Source organism: Aspergillus stella-maris (genome assembly GCF_047715825.1).
Source record: "Aspergillus stella-maris strain CBS 113639 unplaced genomic scaffold BDV14scaffold_22, whole genome shotgun sequence".
Classification (NCBI taxonomy): domain Eukaryota; kingdom Fungi; phylum Ascomycota; class Eurotiomycetes; order Eurotiales; family Aspergillaceae; genus Aspergillus; species Aspergillus stella-maris.
The window spans coordinates 20,823-39,260 of NW_027396816.1; the positions used below are offsets into that span (position 1 = coordinate 20,823).

At 51.8% G+C, this 18,438-nt stretch overlaps 6 protein-coding genes across 6 annotated transcripts; 3 read left to right on the plus strand and 3 right to left on the minus strand.

Annotated features, from left to right (window-relative positions):
- Window positions 1-7: 7 nt before the first annotated feature.
- On the minus strand, window positions 8-4,597 carry BDV14DRAFT_189222 (plasma-membrane choline transporter-domain-containing protein; the record flags this gene model as incomplete). The annotated part of the gene is made up of 3 exons (XM_073771167.1): window positions 8-1,369; window positions 1,426-1,701; window positions 2,147-4,597. 3 exons carry the CDS (start codon window positions 4,595-4,597, stop codon window positions 8-10), a joined length of 4,089 nt encoding a protein of 1,362 aa, XP_073628865.1.
- Window positions 4,598-6,563: 1,966 nt separating this feature from the next.
- BDV14DRAFT_171762 (putative poly(ADP)-ribose polymerase PARP) lies at window positions 6,564-9,490 on the plus strand. Its single transcript, XM_073768472.1, has 6 exons — window positions 6,564-6,864; window positions 6,948-7,061; window positions 7,112-7,438; window positions 7,486-8,319; window positions 8,369-8,451; window positions 8,499-9,490. Exons 1-6 carry the CDS (start codon window positions 6,798-6,800, stop codon window positions 9,075-9,077), a joined length of 2,004 nt encoding a protein of 667 aa, XP_073628866.1. The 5' UTR covers window positions 6,564-6,797; the 3' UTR covers window positions 9,078-9,490.
- A 293-nt stretch (window positions 9,491-9,783) lies between these two features.
- On the minus strand, window positions 9,784-12,559 carry BDV14DRAFT_171763 (uncharacterized protein). The gene is made up of 2 exons (XM_073768473.1): window positions 11,518-12,559; window positions 9,784-11,465 (listed from the first exon to the last, which is right to left on the minus strand). The coding sequence occupies exons 1-2, from the start codon at window positions 12,240-12,242 to the stop codon at window positions 10,043-10,045; spliced, it is 2,148 nt and encodes a 715-aa protein (XP_073628867.1). The 5' UTR covers window positions 12,243-12,559; the 3' UTR covers window positions 9,784-10,042.
- Window positions 12,560-12,996: 437 nt separating this feature from the next.
- BDV14DRAFT_171765 (bifunctional AAA family ATPase chaperone/translocase BCS1) lies at window positions 12,997-14,817 on the minus strand. Its single transcript, XM_073768474.1, has 2 exons — window positions 14,609-14,817; window positions 12,997-14,534 (listed from the first exon to the last, which is right to left on the minus strand). Exons 1-2 carry the CDS (start codon window positions 14,756-14,758, stop codon window positions 13,209-13,211), a joined length of 1,476 nt encoding a protein of 491 aa, XP_073628868.1. The 5' UTR covers window positions 14,759-14,817; the 3' UTR covers window positions 12,997-13,208.
- A 328-nt stretch (window positions 14,818-15,145) lies between these two features.
- BDV14DRAFT_171766 (putative Zn-dependent hydrolase/oxidoreductase family protein) lies at window positions 15,146-16,895 on the plus strand. The gene is made up of 4 exons (XM_073768475.1): window positions 15,146-15,461; window positions 15,519-15,560; window positions 15,621-16,256; window positions 16,316-16,895. The coding sequence occupies exons 1-4, from the start codon at window positions 15,247-15,249 to the stop codon at window positions 16,692-16,694; spliced, it is 1,272 nt and encodes a 423-aa protein (XP_073628869.1). The 5' UTR covers window positions 15,146-15,246; the 3' UTR covers window positions 16,695-16,895.
- A 12-nt stretch (window positions 16,896-16,907) lies between these two features.
- Window positions 16,908-18,278, plus strand: BDV14DRAFT_171768 (uncharacterized protein). Its single transcript, XM_073768476.1, has one exon. It carries the CDS (start codon window positions 17,183-17,185, stop codon window positions 18,227-18,229), a length of 1,047 nt encoding a protein of 348 aa, XP_073628870.1. The 5' UTR covers window positions 16,908-17,182; the 3' UTR covers window positions 18,230-18,278.
- The last annotated feature ends 160 nt before the right edge of the window (window positions 18,279-18,438 follow it).

Sequence of the window (18,438 nt, forward strand, 5' to 3'; positions counted from 1 at the left end):
TATCAAATCAAGCATGAACAGCCGTCTGCACCCTCGGATAAAGCTGCACCAACCGCCCCCACAGCTCCGGATGCTCATTAATCATAACCTGCGGATCCCACGCCATAGCCGCAAAAATCGTCTCAACGCCCGAACTCACAGGCGTCATGAGAATCTGGCAAATCTGCAACCCCATCACAAACGCAAACGCCATAATAACAGCCGTGAAGTCGCCGCCGCTATTATAAGCCGGGTTCGTGAATTGGAGATAGAGATACGCGAGTAAAGCGCAGACATACGAGACGAAGACGGACCCCATTGTTATCACGGGCCCGATCAGGCAGTCGGCTACGAGGGCGTCGACGCCACGGTCTTTCATCATTGTCCATGTATCCTTTGCCGATGCGATGTAGGGTTTCCCGTATAGCGCGATGTGGCAGAAGGCGTAGCGGTTGAAGAATGTCACGAGCCAATCGAGGAGGGAGATGAAGCAGCCCAGGACCCAGAAGGCGATGCTCCCTAACAGGTTACCCTCTGCTGCTTCGTGGCGCTGTGCGATTGAGCACGCCTGTCGCAGGCAGTTGATTATTGCGATGATGAGACTGCCAAAGGATATACTTCCGAAGGAGTAGGTTGTTGCGCGCTTGAATGCGCTGCGCGTTGCGTGGGCGGGGAGCCCGCGCGACGAGTTCGCGAAGAAGTACCATGATCCGTACACGCCTGCGATTGTCGTGTGTGTGGTATTCTTGATCCACTCGCTGAACCAGTACATTGCGAATGTGACGTAGACGAGTAACCCGATTACGCGGGCGCGACTGCACCCGTCTGACCCGTTGGGGCAGGAAGGGTTACTCGTTGGATCGCTCGTGCTGGCGGGTTCAAATGCAACGTATATAGAAACCAATGTAACCGAGAACCAGGCCGCAAAGGCAACGGAGACTATGCCACCGATCGCACTAACAATGAACATGTGCCCGTACTTCCGCGAGACATCCATCGACGTCGTGAGCATGAATGCCGTGAATGGGATGCGCGGTATCCACGATATAAAGCAGATGATGGCGAATACGCCGAAGATAAGGAAGACAATACCCCCGCCATATTGTTTGCGCGCGATATAGTAGATTCCTGTCGCGAGAGCAAAGACGATGTTCAGGATGCCGGTGGCCCAGATGAAGAATTTGGGAAAGTGACGCGCTGCTAGGAAGTAGCCCCAGGAGAACGCGAGGGCGACGCAGAGGACGAATATGAATAGCACGAGGGTGTCGGTGTCGAGCGAGAAACTATTATCCGAGTCGTAGATTCCGGTACCGTTGAAGCCTTTGTATTTCGAGTAGCGATAGATGGCGACGCCGGAGACGGCGACATAGCCGAGGAAGACGGCGATCAACTAGATTAGTCGAGCGGTTAGTGCGCGATCTCGATCTAGCGGGGAGGAAGAGATACCAAGAGGCCAGCCCACAGATCGTTGTACTTGGGTCGATCGACCTTGAAGGCGTCGTCGAAGCCATAAACTGCCTCGTTGTAGGTGGGGGGGTCCTGTGGTGGCTTTGGCTCGGGAGGTGGGTTGTTGCCGTTGTACTGGTAGCCTGGGTTGTAGCCCGGCTGATTGGCATTATAGCCAGGATTTGGCGGATTCTGGTTGTACCCATTGTAGCCATTGCTGTCGTTGGCATAGCCAGGCTGCTGGAAGCTCTGCTCGGGGTTGTAGTAGCTGGCTGCCTGTCCGCTCATGGTTGCTGGACTGTGTTCCTAGGAAGGGGCAGCGGGAGGGGAAGGGATGAGGTTAATGAACAGGGGCAGATCTACTCAATCAAAGGTTCTTTCACGGATCTCGATCAACAGGCAGCAGTCGTCATGGTGATGCGCAGAGAGAGCTTGATCCAGGGAAACCAACTCCACTCAGCCCTACCAAGTTCGACAAACTCGTGTTCATTGGGTCAACTTGGCTCTGCTTCAAGAGTCTATGTACAATAGCGCAAAAGTTAAACGCCTGATTTCTCCCACTGAATAATATCTACAGTCGTATCATGTCCCAGTACTTATTCCAGTGTTTCAAGATTCCTCAAAATTGCGCCCCCCCCCCCCCAAGTTGCAGCATAAATTAGATAATAAAGGTCGTTAAAGTGGTCAATCACATTCATCGATGGAATGCATGGTGCCGCACCGACCGCCACGAATCAGCAAAGGTGCGCTCGAGTCCCGGAATCGGAGTCCGAGATCTCGTGGGCCACTGATCGGTCGCTGCGTGTAGCTGGCCCAAATTCATGGCCTGTGATCGCCGGAGCTGATCCTGGCGAACGGCCGCCCGTCGAGCTGCTCTTAATTCGTCAATGCGACCCTGCCCAACGCGGTTTCGCCGGACAAAGCTTGCATCAAGCAGAGCGTTGGCATCCAGCAGTTTCTTTGGCACTGTCTGCACCACTTGGAAGACTTCCATTGGGTCGGATACTGCCATTATATCCTTTTCACAGGCTTTGAAAACCGCCATGGAGATCCGGAAAAATGTTTTAGACCCTTCGTAGAAGAATGCATCCCAGACACGCAACGCCGTTTCGAGGGGCAGTGTGCCAATGAAAATAGACATGAGCCAGTTCGTCAAGCCGAGGGTAATGTCGGGAAGTCGCGAATTGACTGAGAGCGGCGCATTCTTCTTAGTGCCCTGATCTGCGATCTTGTTGTAAACGTTGGGCGAGGTCTCTTTCAACAGAACCATGAGAATCCAAAGGTCTATATTGGCACCCTCAAGACTTATTTCGTGGGTGCTTGGAAGCAAAACAGACGTGACGATATGCAGCATCCAGAAAGCCTTCTCCTCGGGTAGAAAAAGCAAAAACAGCCCAGTGATGAAATTGAGTGACTGTGTGTAGCCAATTTGGGGATTGTGAATAGCAAATGCATACAGGACCCTGCGCAGCGACCGAATCATCTCAGTTTCAACCACCACTGATTGCCCCGCGCTGCCACTTTCAAAATGACCGGTCTGTTCCGGCTTGAAGTGAATATTGTCAGGGAAGGTTCGATGCAAATCGCGCTCGATGTGTTCCTTGTCGTCGTTCCCGGGGGATTGCATGGCTTGTCGCACGAGCTGATCATACAGGCCGGGATTGCGGTTGAGGTGCTCATAGCCTCCAGCGTACCAGAACCATGCTGCACCCCGATATTCAGCCGGAATGCCTTTGCGTACAAAGCGCTTGACTTTATCTGATTTCTGTGGGAATTTGGTTGGATTGTTGGCGGGAAGCCCGTTCTCGCGAAGCAATTCAGCCCATTTTGCTTTCCGGTTTGCGGCAAACCCGGAGTAGGACGCGTTCCAGACTTCGTACTGCTGTATCGTGACATATGAAGTTGCTTTTCGGAACCCATAACAATCTCTCGTCTCGGTCGGAGTCGACAATGGCGGCGGTACAATACCGGGCAGCATAACCTTGCTTTCGCGCGGAGGGGATTGAGCGACTGGAGGTTCAACTGTAGGCTCAGCAGGTTCATCGACCGAGTCTTCACTCGCGTTTGTCTCTCCCAAAAACTGTCTTTCCAATTCATTCTGGCCTTGTGGGTCCAGATCTGGGTTTGGCGATGTTTGCTCCAAAAGTGTGGCTAGAGGTCCATTAGGGGGGTCTAACGGATTTTCCTCTGTATGTGTAGTGTCAAAGTATGGCTTGTTCGAGTACGGCTCTTCAGGGGTGCTAAGTTGTGAGATACGAGGTGGAGGAGGTAGTTCGATAGAATGTAATTCGGATGAAGGTTCGGGTAGGTCGTCCAGGGCAAGCTCTGCACGAGGAAGCGGGCTCAATGGTTTCACTTTGGCGTCGTCTACCAAGTCCGGTGATCCTGGTTCCTCTGTCACATCGCTAAACCCGTCCAAGTACATGGAGATGGCATCCTCAACACTCATCCCATCGTCCTTGTCGTACCCGTCAGGAGTATCAGGAGACAAGTCGGTGATGGAGCTGCTCTTGGTGAGTACACTGCTCCGCTCAGTTCCACTGGCATGTTCAATGCTGGAGCGTGAAGTTTTGGCAGAATTAACACTCGAACGGACTTCGTCGCCGTATGGGTTGGGTGGTCGACTGCTGTAAGGGCTGCGCGGGGGAATGGCGAGTCCGTGAGAGGTGGGAGGAGGTTGTGCGAGACGAGGTTTCGAGCGCTTCTTTTCTAGTCGTGCCGTAGATATGGAAAGCGGGATGTCTGAATGTTTCGAGGGTGGTGTCTGACGGGGATAACGGTCAAAGTCTGCATCTGGCGGAGGCCGCCTGTCGTGCGGAGTAATCGGTCGTTTATGGTATGTCGGCCGGTGAAAACCATCGTCAGGGCGTGGTCTAGGAGCAGGCGAGACAGGGCGGGAGGTTGAATCGACTCGAGGAGGAAGGGGATATCCAGGGTATTTTCTGGGTGAACGGGGAGCTTGCGGAGGGTAAGGTTGAGGTTGAGGAGCGCGAGGGCGGGAAGAAGAACGAGGGGGACGGAGACCGTCTGCAGTCGAAGGGCGAGGATAAGGAGGATTTGATCTCAGAGGATCAAGACGAGGAGGATTAGGGATTCTGCGACGACCTGCGAGATCATGGCCGCCCATCGGACCCTGAGGCGGGTATCGAAGAGCTCCATTTCCCGTGACCATTGCCACGACCGGTTGAATAACAGTGCGCGCTGAACATTTGAGGACAAAAAAGAAAATGCAGAATGGGTATCGCTGAGTTCAGATATGCAAATATGACAATAGGAAAGCAAAGGGAGAGACGAGACTCGCTGTCAAGGAGGTTGTGGATGTTTTGTGGTGGAGATCGCAGTCGCGGTGTTGTAACGAGCGTAGAAAATTGGGACCAGCTTAAGCTACCGGGCAAGGAGAGTGAACGAGAGTAGGAAACCGGCGCAAATGAATTCAGTTCAATCCATGAACAGGCAACGTCACGATCCTACCAGAGGGTCACAGTGCGCGAGACAGCATCGTCCAGGGAAGAAAGAGAGAAAGGTCAGAAGAGAGAGGGAGAGCTAAGAGTCTAAGCTGGGAGGGCGGATACTAAAAGGGGAGACGTTGGAAATGCGAAAATCAACAGCTTCACAATTGGGCCTAGTGCCATCTGGAATCCCACCCCTCTGGATGTTTCAAACTAATATAATGCCCCCAATTCAAGTGTCCATATTATTGTCTCCTACTCCATACACTTCCTGTTCTTGTCTGACAGCGTCTGGCCTGCAGCACTCGTCCTTGCGTCGGACTTTCTCCATCCATTCGTTGGCCCTCGACCGCGCCCGGGGATCCCAATTACATCGCCTTGTCCCTTTCGATTGGGTCTGTTTGGCTCAATTATCAGTCTCCTACTGTCGTACTCCTACGTTGCCCTCGCCCTGGTTTGCCGGATCTTGCGGGTTATGCCAGCTATCACAGGTCTTGATCACCGGATAGGATTGGACTTGCAGGCGCTGTGATGGGTCATAGAGAGGCAACCACTCGGCGCTTATGCATGATGCACTCTGCCATCGTTCGGTGATCCCTCGACTTGTGTCTTCTGACTTTGTTTTTGTTGCTCTGCGGCAGAGACCTGTGGACAAACAGGTGAGGCCGTTTGCATTTTCCATGGTCAGGCGTGGGGCCGAGCCGTTCCGCTAGAGGTTCATTTCCTGATTCTGAAACTTGGTGTTGTGTCGTCGAACGGTTGAACGGTCGATGGGAAACAGCTGCAGCTCATACTTCCCATACTTCCATTGTTCCGGAGAAGCTCCGTGGTTCGACAATCGCCAACTGCCGACGGCCTGAGCTCTGTTCCTTTCACAATCCCAACTCCTGCAAACACCAAACAAAGGAAACCAACAGAGAACAAAGAGGTACCTGGTTAATCTCCGAGTTTTTTCCAGGAATCCCAGCTCCCGTTGATCGAAGCATGATGTCAGTCAATTAAACCGGTTGTCCGGCTGTCCCGTCTGGCTGGAATCTGGACCTGGTATTTTCCTCCAGTTCCCAGATCCTAAGCGTAAGACTAAACGAATCCTTTTTCAAACGGTTCGCTCCGAGTGGACAGTTTCAGCCTGTTCCTAGAGTGGCCCACCGTTGAGGTCATCGGGGTCAGATTCAGGGACCGTTTGATTGCGATTGCTCACTAGAACTTCTAGAAGACGGGCCAATATCCGAGGCGCGACCGGTCCAGTCCGAGATTGATTGATGACTATCAACTCGACGTGACGCGAGATTCAATCAGATGCAAGTAGCATGTAGCTTTATTGACGTACAGTAGAGTAGCAGAAGTACCTCTCGATTTGAATGGCCTTCGACCGCGGCCGGATTATTTGTCGTTCACACAACAGAAGCTTCGAGCGAGACGAAAGTGGGGTGCGGCTCAGAGAAAAAGTAGGTCGAGAGTCGAGACTTGGCTGAAGAACTCAGTTGACTTTGCAAGCTTGCAGAGACTGAAACTCTGGCTTGAAGAATGGTACTGCAGCCTGAGTATGCCTGGCAGGCAGAGCAGGCAGAAAGAGGCAGAAAGAGGCAGGCGCGCGGGAGCCTGGAGGACCATGGCCGATCAGGCGACGATTCATAGTTCAATGCCACCAGCAGGACTGTACTTCTGTCACCTTTAAAGCTTCACTTCCCAAGCTCTGTTATAGCTTTCCTCATTGTGATCAATCTTAACGTCTTCCTTTTCTCAAAGCCAGCCTTTGTTGTTTTCTCGCCTATTTCGGTTTGGGGCGTCAGCGAGTCAGTCATCTTAGCGCTCTCAGCCTCTCTCTTAGCGGTTCTCGTATTGGTTTCGCCTTTCTCCTGAACCACCGTTTCCCTTTCTTCTATCCATTGACACCTCAATTGCATCGGCTGTATCATCATCATGCCTCCGAGATCATTCAAGAAGCTCGTCATTGCCGTGAGCGGCACATTTCCAGGCTACAAACAAGGTCGATCCCCACCTTGTGGCTTCGGAGTCCTTCTCCGTACACATATGTCCCCACGCTGACACACGGTCGGTTTCATTCTATAGCCGACTTGAAATCAATTGTAGAAACTCATGGTGCTACCTTTGTTTCCTCCGTCACTTCAGACTGTACACATCTCATCGCCACTCAAAAAGAGGTCGAGAAGAACAGCACCAAATGTGAGTAGTCTTGCATCTACGTCATATGCCTCTACTCACTAGCTTCTCAGACCAACAAGCTTGTGGCTTGAAGAGCTGTGAAGTGGTATCACTTGATTGGCTGCTTGCGTCAGACAAGGCAAAGAAGCCAATCGCGGAGAAAACATATCAGTTGAGGTCCCAGAAAGGCAGCCAGTCGGATAGTGCTCCCGTCAAAACAGAGAAGACGGAGAAGAAGCGGGGAGCCAAAGCTGTCGATGAGGCTGATGGAGATGATGCAAACAAGAAGCCCAAGCAAGAAGTTGTCGAAGATGCGCAAACGATTACCGCGGACAAGGCGGCCAAGATCAAGGTGACGGTGGATGAATCTTACTACTCGAACGGAGCCGGATGGCAAGGTAATTCACCATATTTGCTTCCTTTAAATCATGGCTGATATGAGAAGCTCCTTCGGTCTACATCGACGACTCCGGTCTGATCTGGGATGCTACGCTGAACCAGACTGTGGCAGCCGCGAACAACAACAAATTCTATTGCCTCCAATTACTGGTTTCCAAAGACGGTTCCAAGTATCAGACCTGGTCTCGCTGGGGCAGAGTCGGTGAAAATGGGCAATCAGCGCATCTTGGCAATGGCACCCTCGACAATGCCAAAGCATGCTTTGAAAAAAAGTTCAAGGACAAATCTGGTCTTGCATGGAAAGACCGACTCAACACACCCAAGAACAACAAGTATACGTTCATTGAGCGCAATTACGAGGAGAGCGACGGCGAAGGCGAGGATGTTGACACGAAGATTATCAAAGGCCCGTCCAACGTGCCTGAAAGTAAATTGCCCGGTCAAATTCAGAACCTGATCAGCTTCATTTTCAACCAGAATTACTTCCTCGAGACAATGGCCAATATGTCTTACGATGCAAAGAAATTGCCGCTCGGAAAGTTGAGCAAGAGGACCCTAACAACGGGCTTCGAGACCCTGAAGGAATTGACCGAGCTCTTGGCCACACCAAGCTTAGCAACATCGAAGTATTCGATGCAACAGCGCCCCGCAATGGAAGCGTTAAGCAACCGCTACTTTACCACAATTCCTCACATCTTCGGCCGCAATCGACCACCTGTCCTGGATAATCAGCAAATCATTAAGAGGGAAATTGAGCTGCTGGAAGCTCTGACCGATATGGAGATCACCAACAGTATTCTGAAAGATGCAACCAAGATCGAGGATGTTAACCCTATTGACAGCCAGTATGCAGGTCTCGGGATGCAGGAAATGACACCATGTGAGTATCGAAAATTGCATGATACAGCGCATCTAGCTAATTTGAGCAGTGGACCATACTTCTACCGAATTCTCTGAGCTTGAGAACTACCTCAAGCAATCCCGTGGACAGACGCACGGTGTGAACTACAAGGTCAGTTTTCTAGTCTATCACGTCCTTACACCGACTGACTCGCCCAGGTTATCGACATCTTCCGAATCGAAAGACAAGGCGAGCATGACCGGTTCAATTCATCGTCATATTCTAGCATGCAGAATAGCTGTCGCCGCTTACTCTGGCACGGCTCTCGCAGTACCAATTACGGTGGTATCCTCAGCCAAGGTCTCCGCATCGCACCCCCCGAAGCTCCTGTCTCCGGATACATGTTTGGAAAGGGTGTCTACTTCGCCGACATGTCCAGCAAATCCGCCAACTACTGCTGCAGCTACAACAGTGGTCGCAAAGGTCTGCTCCTCCTCGGTGATGTCGAATTGGGTGATCCCATCTACGAGCTCTACGGCTCCGACTACAACGCCGGAGAGAACGCAAAGAAGGTAGGCAAGATTTCCACGCTCGGAAAGGGAGGGACTATCCCCGCTGGCTGGAAGGATGCCGCTTGTATCCATCCGGATCTGCAAGGCATCCAGGTCCCTGATATGTCGCATGGAACAACGACTCATGATGTCCGCGCTGGAGGAGGATACCTGCAGTACAACGAGTACATCGTATACGACGTTGCTCAGATCCGTCTGCGGTATCTATTCTTCGTCAATATGTGAACGAACGAGTCATGATCCTTATCTGTCTGAGTACATTCTTCTACTACTTCTAATCATGATCATGACCTTTTCCTTCCTATGTACGACTTGCAATTTCAACCTGGGGTTCGAAAAAATGTATTTTTATCTTCTCGCGCGAAATAATAGCATAGTATAGCATAGCGCAGTCCAGCATACCACAACCAAGGCTTATCCAAGTTCCATTTACTTCGGCATCCCTTTCCGCATCCCTTCTTATCTTCTCCACTATATAGTCCCCCCTTGCCTCCTTCCTTGGTACATATATCTCCTACCGGAAAAATCACCCGCGCCGCGTTCCAATCAAGGCCTGCCTGAAGCCCTTTCGCGTTCCCCTGTCAACAACTCCTGAACTGATAAGGTAAGGTACGGTATTCTCCGTCTCGGAAACCCTCGCTTTGGTACATTGGCTAGAACAGTCTCTCGTCTGTAGTTCCAGCTACTCGAGCAATATCAGTTAATCTCTTCGTAGGATTTCTGAATGGAAAACTTTCATCAAGGGCTTCTATCTCAATGATAGATTGTATTTCCTTGAAATGGTTTATTGGACTCGCGAAGGGGGGGAACCACCTACCTACTTATATACAATCTTGCCAAGGCACGGGAATGCCTATAGTTACATAGATGAAACCTAAACCAGCGCACAGGACATCGAATCTCAGACCTTTATATGTACTAAACCATAGAAGGACATTTCATTCATATTTATCATATCTAGCATAATACCATTAATCCGTGTATCGTCCCGGCCCTGCCTATCTTGCCCATATATATTCAACACCAAACTAAATACATGCACATATATAATGCAGTCGGACAAAACGCAAAGAGAGAGAGTAAAAGTGCAGTACAGCATATCAAAGATCAAACAAGCATAAAAGGTATCACAAGTCCAAAAACGCAAAAGAGAGAAGGACTCGACCCCAACAACAATCGAGTCTCATCATTTACTCCAACTTCTTCTCCGTAACACACCGAAACAACACCGCAATAACCCATCCCAAAAGCTTGAATGCGACCCCCAGAGCCCAAAACGCCAATTTGAAAGCCCAAGTGATAAGTTTCACGATCCCGCGCGCAATGCCAGGCATATCCTCTTTCGTTTTTTGCTTCTGCGCAGTTTGCTGTGCGCCGGTTCTGATCCCGTACTTCTCAAGATCAATCTCCTCGACGCCCGGCGTAGCAGGCGACGTGAAGTTTGAATTTGGGCTCGATTTCCCCTGGGCTCGTTGTCTACGGGATTTGTGGATTGCGTAGCTGATTCTTGAGCGGAGGGGGTCGAGGGTTAGGAAGGAGGGCCATTTGCGTGTCTTCAGGACGGTAGGTTGCTGGGTTGTTTGGGAGGGAAGGGTAAATGTTGGTGGGTCGGGTTGGATTTCGCTGTCATCGTCGTGGATGGCGCTTTCGCGCTCTGCGAGGGTTGCGTAGATTTTTGGCCTTGCTGTATTCGTGTTTAGATGGGCTTGTTGCGGTTGCGTCAGGACCTGCTGCACTTGGGCTTGTGTTTTCAGCGGATCGTAAATGATCATGTCTGCGAGGACTGGGTTCGTGGAGAGGTCTGAGACTGCGACGGCCAGGATCGCGGCCACGACCGAGTCGATTGCGTATAGTGAGGGGATAGTGCCATTGATTGCGGATGCGGAGATAGAGAGCGTCATTGTGCGCAGGTCGAGCGAGGCAAGTGTTGCGTCTGAATCTGGGTCTGTGCCCGAGAGAGGGAGGGTGGATGTGCGTGGTGAAGCGAATGCGGCGGCTGCTGCGGCATCGCCTGAGTTATTTGGTTTAGGAGCTGTTACAACGATTGTGGGCGCTTGAGGTTTCGTGATTGTGTTTCCCGTCTGGTTGCCCTGGGTTGTCGGTTTCGATACGCTGATGTGGAGGGCGCCGCTGGTCTGGTGTTGAGGCTGGAGAGGCGATAGAGGGATTCCTTCTGCGCCGACTAGGGCCGGTGTTGGTTGTTGAGTTGAAATCTGCTTCTGAGACTGTTTGCTCAGTGATGGATGGCGAAGCTCATAAACTTGTTTCGTCACGTTCCAAGAAAGCTTGTAGGATTCCATTGCCGCTGCACGCTTTAAGGCATTGGTTTCGACTTCCATGGCATCAGGAGGAGACAGTTGGTGCTGCCTCGCTAGTTCAGCTGCTTGGTCAATTGCGAGCATGGCAGCGAGCCGAGAGAAGAGGTGCGAGACTAGGCCGTCGTTTGGTGGCTCGCGGCGACGGCGGTCTTCGAGCTGAAGCATCATGATGGGGATGTTGCTGTTAGGAACAGAAGGGTTTCCCCGTATGAGCGAGACTTCGTTTGTAGAGTATGTTTGCATAGTGTAGAAGGGTGAATTGGGGTCGCCGAAGATGAAAGTTGCGGGATCGAGGCTGGTATATCAGTTAGTTACGCAGACAGGATAACAAGGGCAGTGAAACTTGCCGCTCCATTCGAATACTGAAGGCTTGGGTAAGGTGATCGGCTCTTTGTCCATTTGCAGCGTCCCATAGAGCCCTAAGCTGTTCGGAAGATGAGTACTGGATCTCAGCAGGCGAGAGCATGCCGAAATCATGGACATCAGCAGGCACCGTTCGTGGTCCGAGCGCGCGATCGATCTCTGGTGCCGGAGTGATGTCAAGTCTAAGTCCCTCAGGCCTGCGGCGCGGTCTTGAAAAACTGTTTACCCTAGCATGGTACTGATGTTGAGTTGGGGCTGCGTTGGGGTTGAACTGAGGGAAGATCGACTTAATCGGGACAACAGGCGAGGCGGAAGGGTTTGGAGGAGTTGCAGGCCTCAGTCCAGCTTGTCCATCTGCATTGCCTGTGCTCGACGACGGAATGACCTCATTCGTCATTGCCGGCCTCCTCTCGACCTGTGGACTGGAGCTGTATAGCGACTCCTCTGACGGCGCTTGTCGTAGCTCGGGTGTAGAAGAGCGCGGCGGGAGAGGCGGGACATGTGCTTGCGGTGGAGGCTTGATGCTGGATGGCTCCATGACTTGGAAGACAACTGCCTTGGCCTCGGTGGCCTTGCTCCTGAGATCTTCCGTTGCGCCTGTTGACTGGGTGTCAATTGAAGGTCTTCTGGGCCCTTTCCGGAAGGGATTCTTCGGTGTTCCCTGGGGAGCAGGGGGCGGGAAGAGTTGAAACTGAGAAGAGCTGGTCATATTGTATCTCAGTCTTGCTGAGAACGAAGACAACAAGACCTGCTCGCTGCACCGACACGGAGATGTCAATTGAGAATTGGCAGCCGAAGAAATGCACAGCAGTCGCGTCGGCACATAGACACAAACCAAAACACCCAATAGAGACTCAATCAATGAGGCAGAGGTGACGGAGCAAAACACAGAATCTTCAGGCCACTGGGGAAGTGGAGAGTACTAGCATCGCTATATACCGAGTCACCAACCACCATGGCGCCGCAGGAGGCCCGACCCCGGCCGAGGAAGGCGAAGGCCAGCGTCAGTAAGGGCTTGGCTCCTGAATAGTCACAAAGGGTGTGGTGGTGGAGAATCAGGGTCTGGACGGTGAGAGGCTCGTGCAGGTGTGAAGAACGAGCATTTGGTCAGCGCGCTGTCCTGAGAGTCCACGCGGGCGCTTAACGGCGACATCTCGATGGTCGGTTGGGGAGCTGTCGGTGCTAATCACACTGGCGGGCTTGTCTGCAGCTGCGGCGCTTACAGGACGGTAAACTGCACTTGCTGATTTGCTGGGCTCCAAGCGCTGATGGACTGAAGGATCACCAACCATGAAACAATAGAGCGCAAGCCATATGGCAGCGTGTTATGTAGAGTGGATGGGGGTTCGGATTGGGCAAGTCTCGCACTGTGCATTCTGCAGTCGCCTTGGCTCTGCCAATGACAGAGTGTGGGGACAGGAAGCTGCTGTTATTCGATGATGGGCAGAATTATAAACAGAAAAGGTTCGTATAGCGAAAGTTGTTCGTATAGTGGAGGTTGCAAAGGGATTGTTCCAGCGAGTTGGAGTCTTCAGGTTCTGCAGGGCGCCTGCCGCTTCCGGGTTTGCAGCGGCCTTAACGGGCTTGCAGCAGTGTGCATGCAGCCATGTCCCAACTTTCCTACTGTACAGTCTATTCAAGTCTATCGTGTCACATAATATACAATGTTCCTCCACTATTCGTGCAGTCGGTAGGTGAGCCCTTCAGCCATCGCAATCGCCCCCTCTGGGTTCTCCTTGTTATACAAAAACAAGCCTTGTAGCGCTGCAGCACTTGTGCTTCGCACTTTGTCGGCATTCTCGCCGTTCTCGCCTTCAATAACACCTAGCTCCTCAAGCCGGGCGAGGAAGGCTTGTTGATAAGATCCTGTCGTGTCCAGTTCCCCGTAAAATCGCTCCCAGAGGGAGATGACTTGGTGGCGGGTCAATTCGCCTATGCGTACTGTCATGTCCACCCGTCCCGGACGCACCAAAGCCTCATCAAGACGCTCCACATGGTTTGTTGTGAGAAAGATGATTCGTTCTTCAGCGCTCGCGACACCATCCAAAGCATTCAGCAAGCCGGAGAAGGTCACATTGGCACCCCGATAGCCGTCATCATCTGTTTGGCGGCGGTTCGAGAAGGCTGCGTCAACATCCTCGAGGAGGACAAGCGTCCGCTTCGGTACGACAGTCAAGAGCCGATTCAGTCTATCATCGGTCATACCTCGCTCACTCAGGTTCAATATGGCAATGTCATAATCCAACGCTCCTGCAAGAGCCTGGATAAAGGAGCTTTTACCAGTTCCAGGTGGGCCATATAAAAGGTAACCCCGACGATAGGGGATCCCGCGGTCGTAATACCAAGAGTCACTGGCCAGAAAGTCTTTGACGTCCTCAACTATCCGCTCCTTCACGCCCTTGTCCAAAATCACCGAGTTTAGACCGCGTTTCCGCCGTGGTTCTCCCAATTTTGCCCACGCTGCGACATCCGGACGCCAAATCGTGGTCTTTCCTTCGATTTCTCGCAGGGCGTACGCATGGGCTTCGGTGAAGATATGTTCGAATACATGACGTTGCGAGTAGAGTGTGGTTAAAGTGATCGTCTCCCATGGTTTGTTTGTTTCGCGATCTAGCGATTTGGATTCGCGCACTCGGTTGACAAAGATGAATGCGTTCTTATATCTAACCACGTGTTGGCCGGGTCCAGGGACCAATGTAAAAGCAGTATTGATGGCTCCATTTGCATGTTTTAGGGTCGTCGTCTCTATCGAATGATGGCGGATGCCTGGTGTAAGTTTCCTCAGCAGCGAGTCCACAAAGCCAGTTCTGCTGGCATTGAGTTTCTCGTTTAACTGCAGTTGCTGGTGTGTTTTCATCCAATTCAAAAACCACGGGTATGAATCGTCCTTGTGCGTAATTTCGACCTCGACAAGCATCCGTCTTCGAAGCAAATCCGCACCGCGTCGAAGGCCGCGTTGCGCAACTCTCACACCGACTCCGAGACCCGCAAGACCGAATCCCTAGATTGAATAAGACTGATTAGATGATGGTCTGAGGATGTTTTTGCGTAGAGAATAAGGATCCAAGTGATTACCGCGGTGAAGAAAGGGTTGCCCGTGAGTTGCGCCAGCAGTCCTCCGTCTTCGGCCGATTGCGCTGCGGCCTGGATGGCTTCATTTCGTTGCTGGGAAATTGAAGCCCCAGCCGGGGGAAGTGTTTGAGGAGAAGGTCCAGTCTGGTCCATGCCAATTATCGACACTGAACCATCAGTCAATGACCTCTTGAGCTTGGATCCTGTCGCCGCGGAGCTGGAGAAACCCAAGTTGGACTAGCCGGTTTCGGTCCGGTCACGGCGCTAACACGTGCCGATCTTCTACATAGAAAGGCTGCCTGGATTTAACATGAGCCTACAACAGCCACAGCTGGCACATCTTCAGCTGATATGAAGAATATAGACTATATTAATCTGCAAGATATTAAACGGAGCCACGATTGCCCGGCGGACGGAATGAAATCGCCGGCGCAGCATGCGCTATTTGGATGTCAGACGCATTCGGAGGGATTGCAGCTCGGGTTTATCGGCAATAACGGTGGCTCGTCTCAGCCAGAAGCGGCCATGGATTGTGAGGCGCAACACCGCGGATGCCTGACTTGATCAAAGAAAAAGTCTACAGTACCTCCTTACCCCTCTGCTGACTATATAACTACAAGCTTATCCTGGCACTGCCCGGCATGTCACCCTTTGCGCGACATTGGTTCCGCTTTCGCTCTCATTTCAAACGAGCACCACCTTCTCGGCAGTTCACTGCTGCAGACATGAACATGGGCTCATCTACTGCAGCAATCCTCTACGCGCTGACTCTTTCTGCTTCTCCCGCTTCTCAGGCTCCGGAAGATGCCAGCAAGAAAGCCCATCATGTGAAGAATGGTTTTGACAATCCTTGGGAGTAGGTCGCCTGCGGATGGCTCGACGCTGCGCTTGTTACTAACAACATCGACTCCAGTTCGTTCACCTCACCTTTCGACAAGCAGACACAATTTGCATGGTAAGTATACCCAGCTGCATTAGTATTTTGCAAGAAACATCAGATCTAACCCGCTACAAGGCGCATGCTATCCGGGAAAGCCAATCGCCCCGATACTACTCCTCCTACCGTTCCCGTCCAGAAACCAGAGTTCCTACCTAGTCGAGAAACCCCTACGCTACGCGCAACATGGTTAGGGCACGCTTGCTACTATGTTGAATTTCCTAGCGGTCTCCGAGTGCTGTTCGATCCGGTTTTCGAGGATCGATGCTCTCCCTTCTCGTGGTTGGGGCCGAAGCGGTATACGCCGCCGCCTTGCGCGATCAAGGATATCCCCATCATAGATGCGGTCGTCATCTCCCACAATCATTATGACCACTTGTCTCTTCCGACTGTCCAAGACATCCAGAAACGTCACCCGAACGTTCATTTCTTCGTCCCATTAGGTAACAAGGAATGGTTTGACAAGACCGGGATTCCGAATGCGACAGAGCTCGACTGGTGGGATGAGCGCGATGTCCTGCTTTCGCCATCGCAGCCGACTACCCAGGTAGAAAAGACCAATGACGATAACACCCCAAAACCCGCGGACATTACTGCTCGAATTGGCTGCTTGCCTTGCCAGCATCTCAGTGCCAGAACGCCATTCGACCGTTGTAAGACTCTCTGGGCCTCGTGGTACGTTGAGTCCGGGGGTCGCAAGGTATATTTCGCCGGGTAAGTAACCTAACTATATCCATGTTCTCGGTGTAACAACTAATCGGAGCGCTTCGTAGGGACACTGGCTATCGATCAGTGCCAACGCTTCCGGACGATGTTGACGACCATGGTCCTGGACACGACTACCCTTCATGCCCTGCTTTCAAGCAAGTAGGCGAATTCCGAGGCCCTTTCGATCTCGGATTGATCCCCATCGGCGCGTACCAACCACGTTGGTTCATGAGTCCTATGCACGCAGACCCGCACGACGCCGTTGAGATCTTCCGTGATACCCAGTGCAAGAAGGCCCTTGGGATGCATTGGGGTACCTGGGTTTTGACTGAAGAAAACGTCCTCGAGCCTGCTAGGAAATTGAAGGAAGCTTTGAAAAAGCACGAATACCCCGAGACTGGAGTTTTCGACATTTGCGATATTGGTGAGAGCCGGGAGTTTTGAACTTAGTCATGGACATTGATGAAGCATTTTTAATATTGGAACAAGTGTATATTTCCCCCTCGTCTTACTGCTCAGGCACCTACTCTTGTGTAATAGATAATACCCAAGTTTCATTCATGTTGCACATATTCATAGCACTGGCCTTTCCTAATGAATTCACCTTCCCAACCCGGCACTTGACTACTACTCCGAGGCCGAGGTCTAATGTTCTCATTCACCCAGATCGCTATGGAGACGCCACCAATCTACTGTAAATATGGATTGTACATTGTAATTAGCTACAGTCCGCCCTCGCGCTCACTCATTTTCCACAATCTCAGTCCTTCATAACAATAGGGTCCCCCGATGTCCTCTCATGTTTCGTCTCCTGCGTTACCCCAAGGACCGCTCTCTACAAGCTACATACCAGACAATTAAACTCACTCATATCTCTCCAATTCGAATAACGCCCTCAGAACGACTCGTACACCAAACAACAAGAAACCACAATGCAGTCCGCCGCCCCGAGTCGTCTTCCCAACAGCCCAACACCCATCCCACAACGCTGTACCTCCAAAAAGCCAAACCTGCACATCGAAACACAAAACCTTTCTCCATTCCCGACTTACCGCTTATCTCCAGTACCATCACCACTGCAAACGCCGTCATATCGAAGGTCAAAGCCAAGAACAGCCAAAGAAGTCGAAAACACCACAACACCAACCTCCGAAAGAGAGATCGTCTCACCCCTCGACGAAGCAGCACTCTCCTCGCTCCCTTCCCACCTGCAGGAAAACATGCGCGAGATCCAAGCGGAGCGGATTCAGCGCTTACGCGCTGAGCAACTTGAACAGCGGCAGCACAGACGGTTCCTTTCGGTGCGCAGAAGGCAAAAGAGGGATGTTGCGGGTGTTGATGAGGTCTTGGGATTGAGAAGAAAACTTGTTTCTAAGCTGAGAGGTGTCAGCGAGGAGGGTGGAAAGTCTCAGGGCTTAGGCAGAGGCAGAGGCGCAGGGAGAGACAGAGGGAGAAGACCCAGGAGTCGCCCCGAGGAGGATATTCGGCATGCAGAGAAGTTGATTTGGAATCCGATGAAGCAGGAGCTGGTCCCTGTTTATTATCGACGGGTTGATGTGGATATGGATGATGAGTCTGCGTCTCAAGCTAATGTTGGGGGACTGACTGGGGCGAGAGCTGGGGCTGGAGCTGGCCATGGGAATGGAGCCAGAAGTAATCGTCACGCTCGGCTGTTCGGCAATGAGCTTGAGGACCGGAACCACAAGAAGACCCCTTTCTCCCAAGCTGGTACCGTCAAATCTGACCGGTTCAGCTTCTCCCCGAGTCCTGTACGTCGAGTGCGTAGGGCATCGTCGCCTGGAGAGTACATGGCGTGGAGGGCCTCGGGGCCTTACTATGCGGATGGAGGCCAGACAAACCAGAACGATGAAGAGGGATCTGAGCGGAGGAGTAAATGGTTTTCGTCGCTTGTTTCGAGGACACGGACTCGTGTGTGCAGTGGTATTCAGCGGGCTAAGAGCGTCATTATCAAAAAATAATTTGGGTTGTTTGTCTGGGTAAGATTTGGACGTTGAAGTCTTGATTGAGGCTGTATTGGAATTATTTTTAATGTTCAAAACATCAATGGTGCTTATGAAGTTACTGATGAATCTAGTATTGAATACTTATCTCGTTTAATCTAATAAACCATGCTGTTTGGGCCGGTGCCCGTGAACCTTTATAATCCAAGTTTGGTTAGTAAGGAGTG

What these genes read in the sequence shown, in the direction of transcription:
- BDV14DRAFT_171762 (XM_073768472.1), top strand. Translation starts at nt 6,798, where the DNA reads ATGCCTCCGAGATCATTCAAGAAGCTCGTCATTGCCGTGAGCGGCACA. An exon ending in GAACGGAGCCGGATGGCAAG is followed by an intron (nt 7,439 to 7,485) that starts GTAATTCACCAT and finishes TGATATGAGAAG; the next exon opens with CTCCTTCGGTCTACATCGAC. An exon ending in CGCACGGTGTGAACTACAAG is followed by an intron (nt 8,452 to 8,498) that starts GTCAGTTTTCTA and finishes TGACTCGCCCAG; the next exon opens with GTTATCGACATCTTCCGAAT.
- BDV14DRAFT_171763 (XM_073768473.1), bottom strand. Translation starts at nt 12,242, where the DNA reads ATGACCAGCTCTTCTCAGTTTCAACTCTTCCCGCCCCCTGCTCCCCAG. An exon ending in TTCAGTATTCGAATGGAGCG is followed by an intron (nt 11,466 to 11,517) that starts GCAAGTTTCACT and finishes CTGATATACCAG; the next exon opens with CCTCGATCCCGCAACTTTCA.
- BDV14DRAFT_171765 (XM_073768474.1), bottom strand. Translation starts at nt 14,758, where the DNA reads ATGGACCAGACTGGACCTTCTCCTCAAACACTTCCCCCGGCTGGGGCT. An exon ending in GCAACCCTTTCTTCACCGCG is followed by an intron (nt 14,535 to 14,608) that starts GTAATCACTTGG and finishes TATTCAATCTAG; the next exon opens with GGATTCGGTCTTGCGGGTCT.
- BDV14DRAFT_171766 (XM_073768475.1), top strand. Translation starts at nt 15,247, where the DNA reads ATGTCACCCTTTGCGCGACATTGGTTCCGCTTTCGCTCTCATTTCAAA. An exon ending in GGTTTTGACAATCCTTGGGA is followed by an intron (nt 15,462 to 15,518) that starts GTAGGTCGCCTG and finishes CATCGACTCCAG; the next exon opens with TTCGTTCACCTCACCTTTCG. An exon ending in CGCAAGGTATATTTCGCCGG is followed by an intron (nt 16,257 to 16,315) that starts GTAAGTAACCTA and finishes AGCGCTTCGTAG; the next exon opens with GGACACTGGCTATCGATCAG.
- BDV14DRAFT_171768 (XM_073768476.1), top strand. Translation starts at nt 17,183, where the DNA reads ATGCAGTCCGCCGCCCCGAGTCGTCTTCCCAACAGCCCAACACCCATC.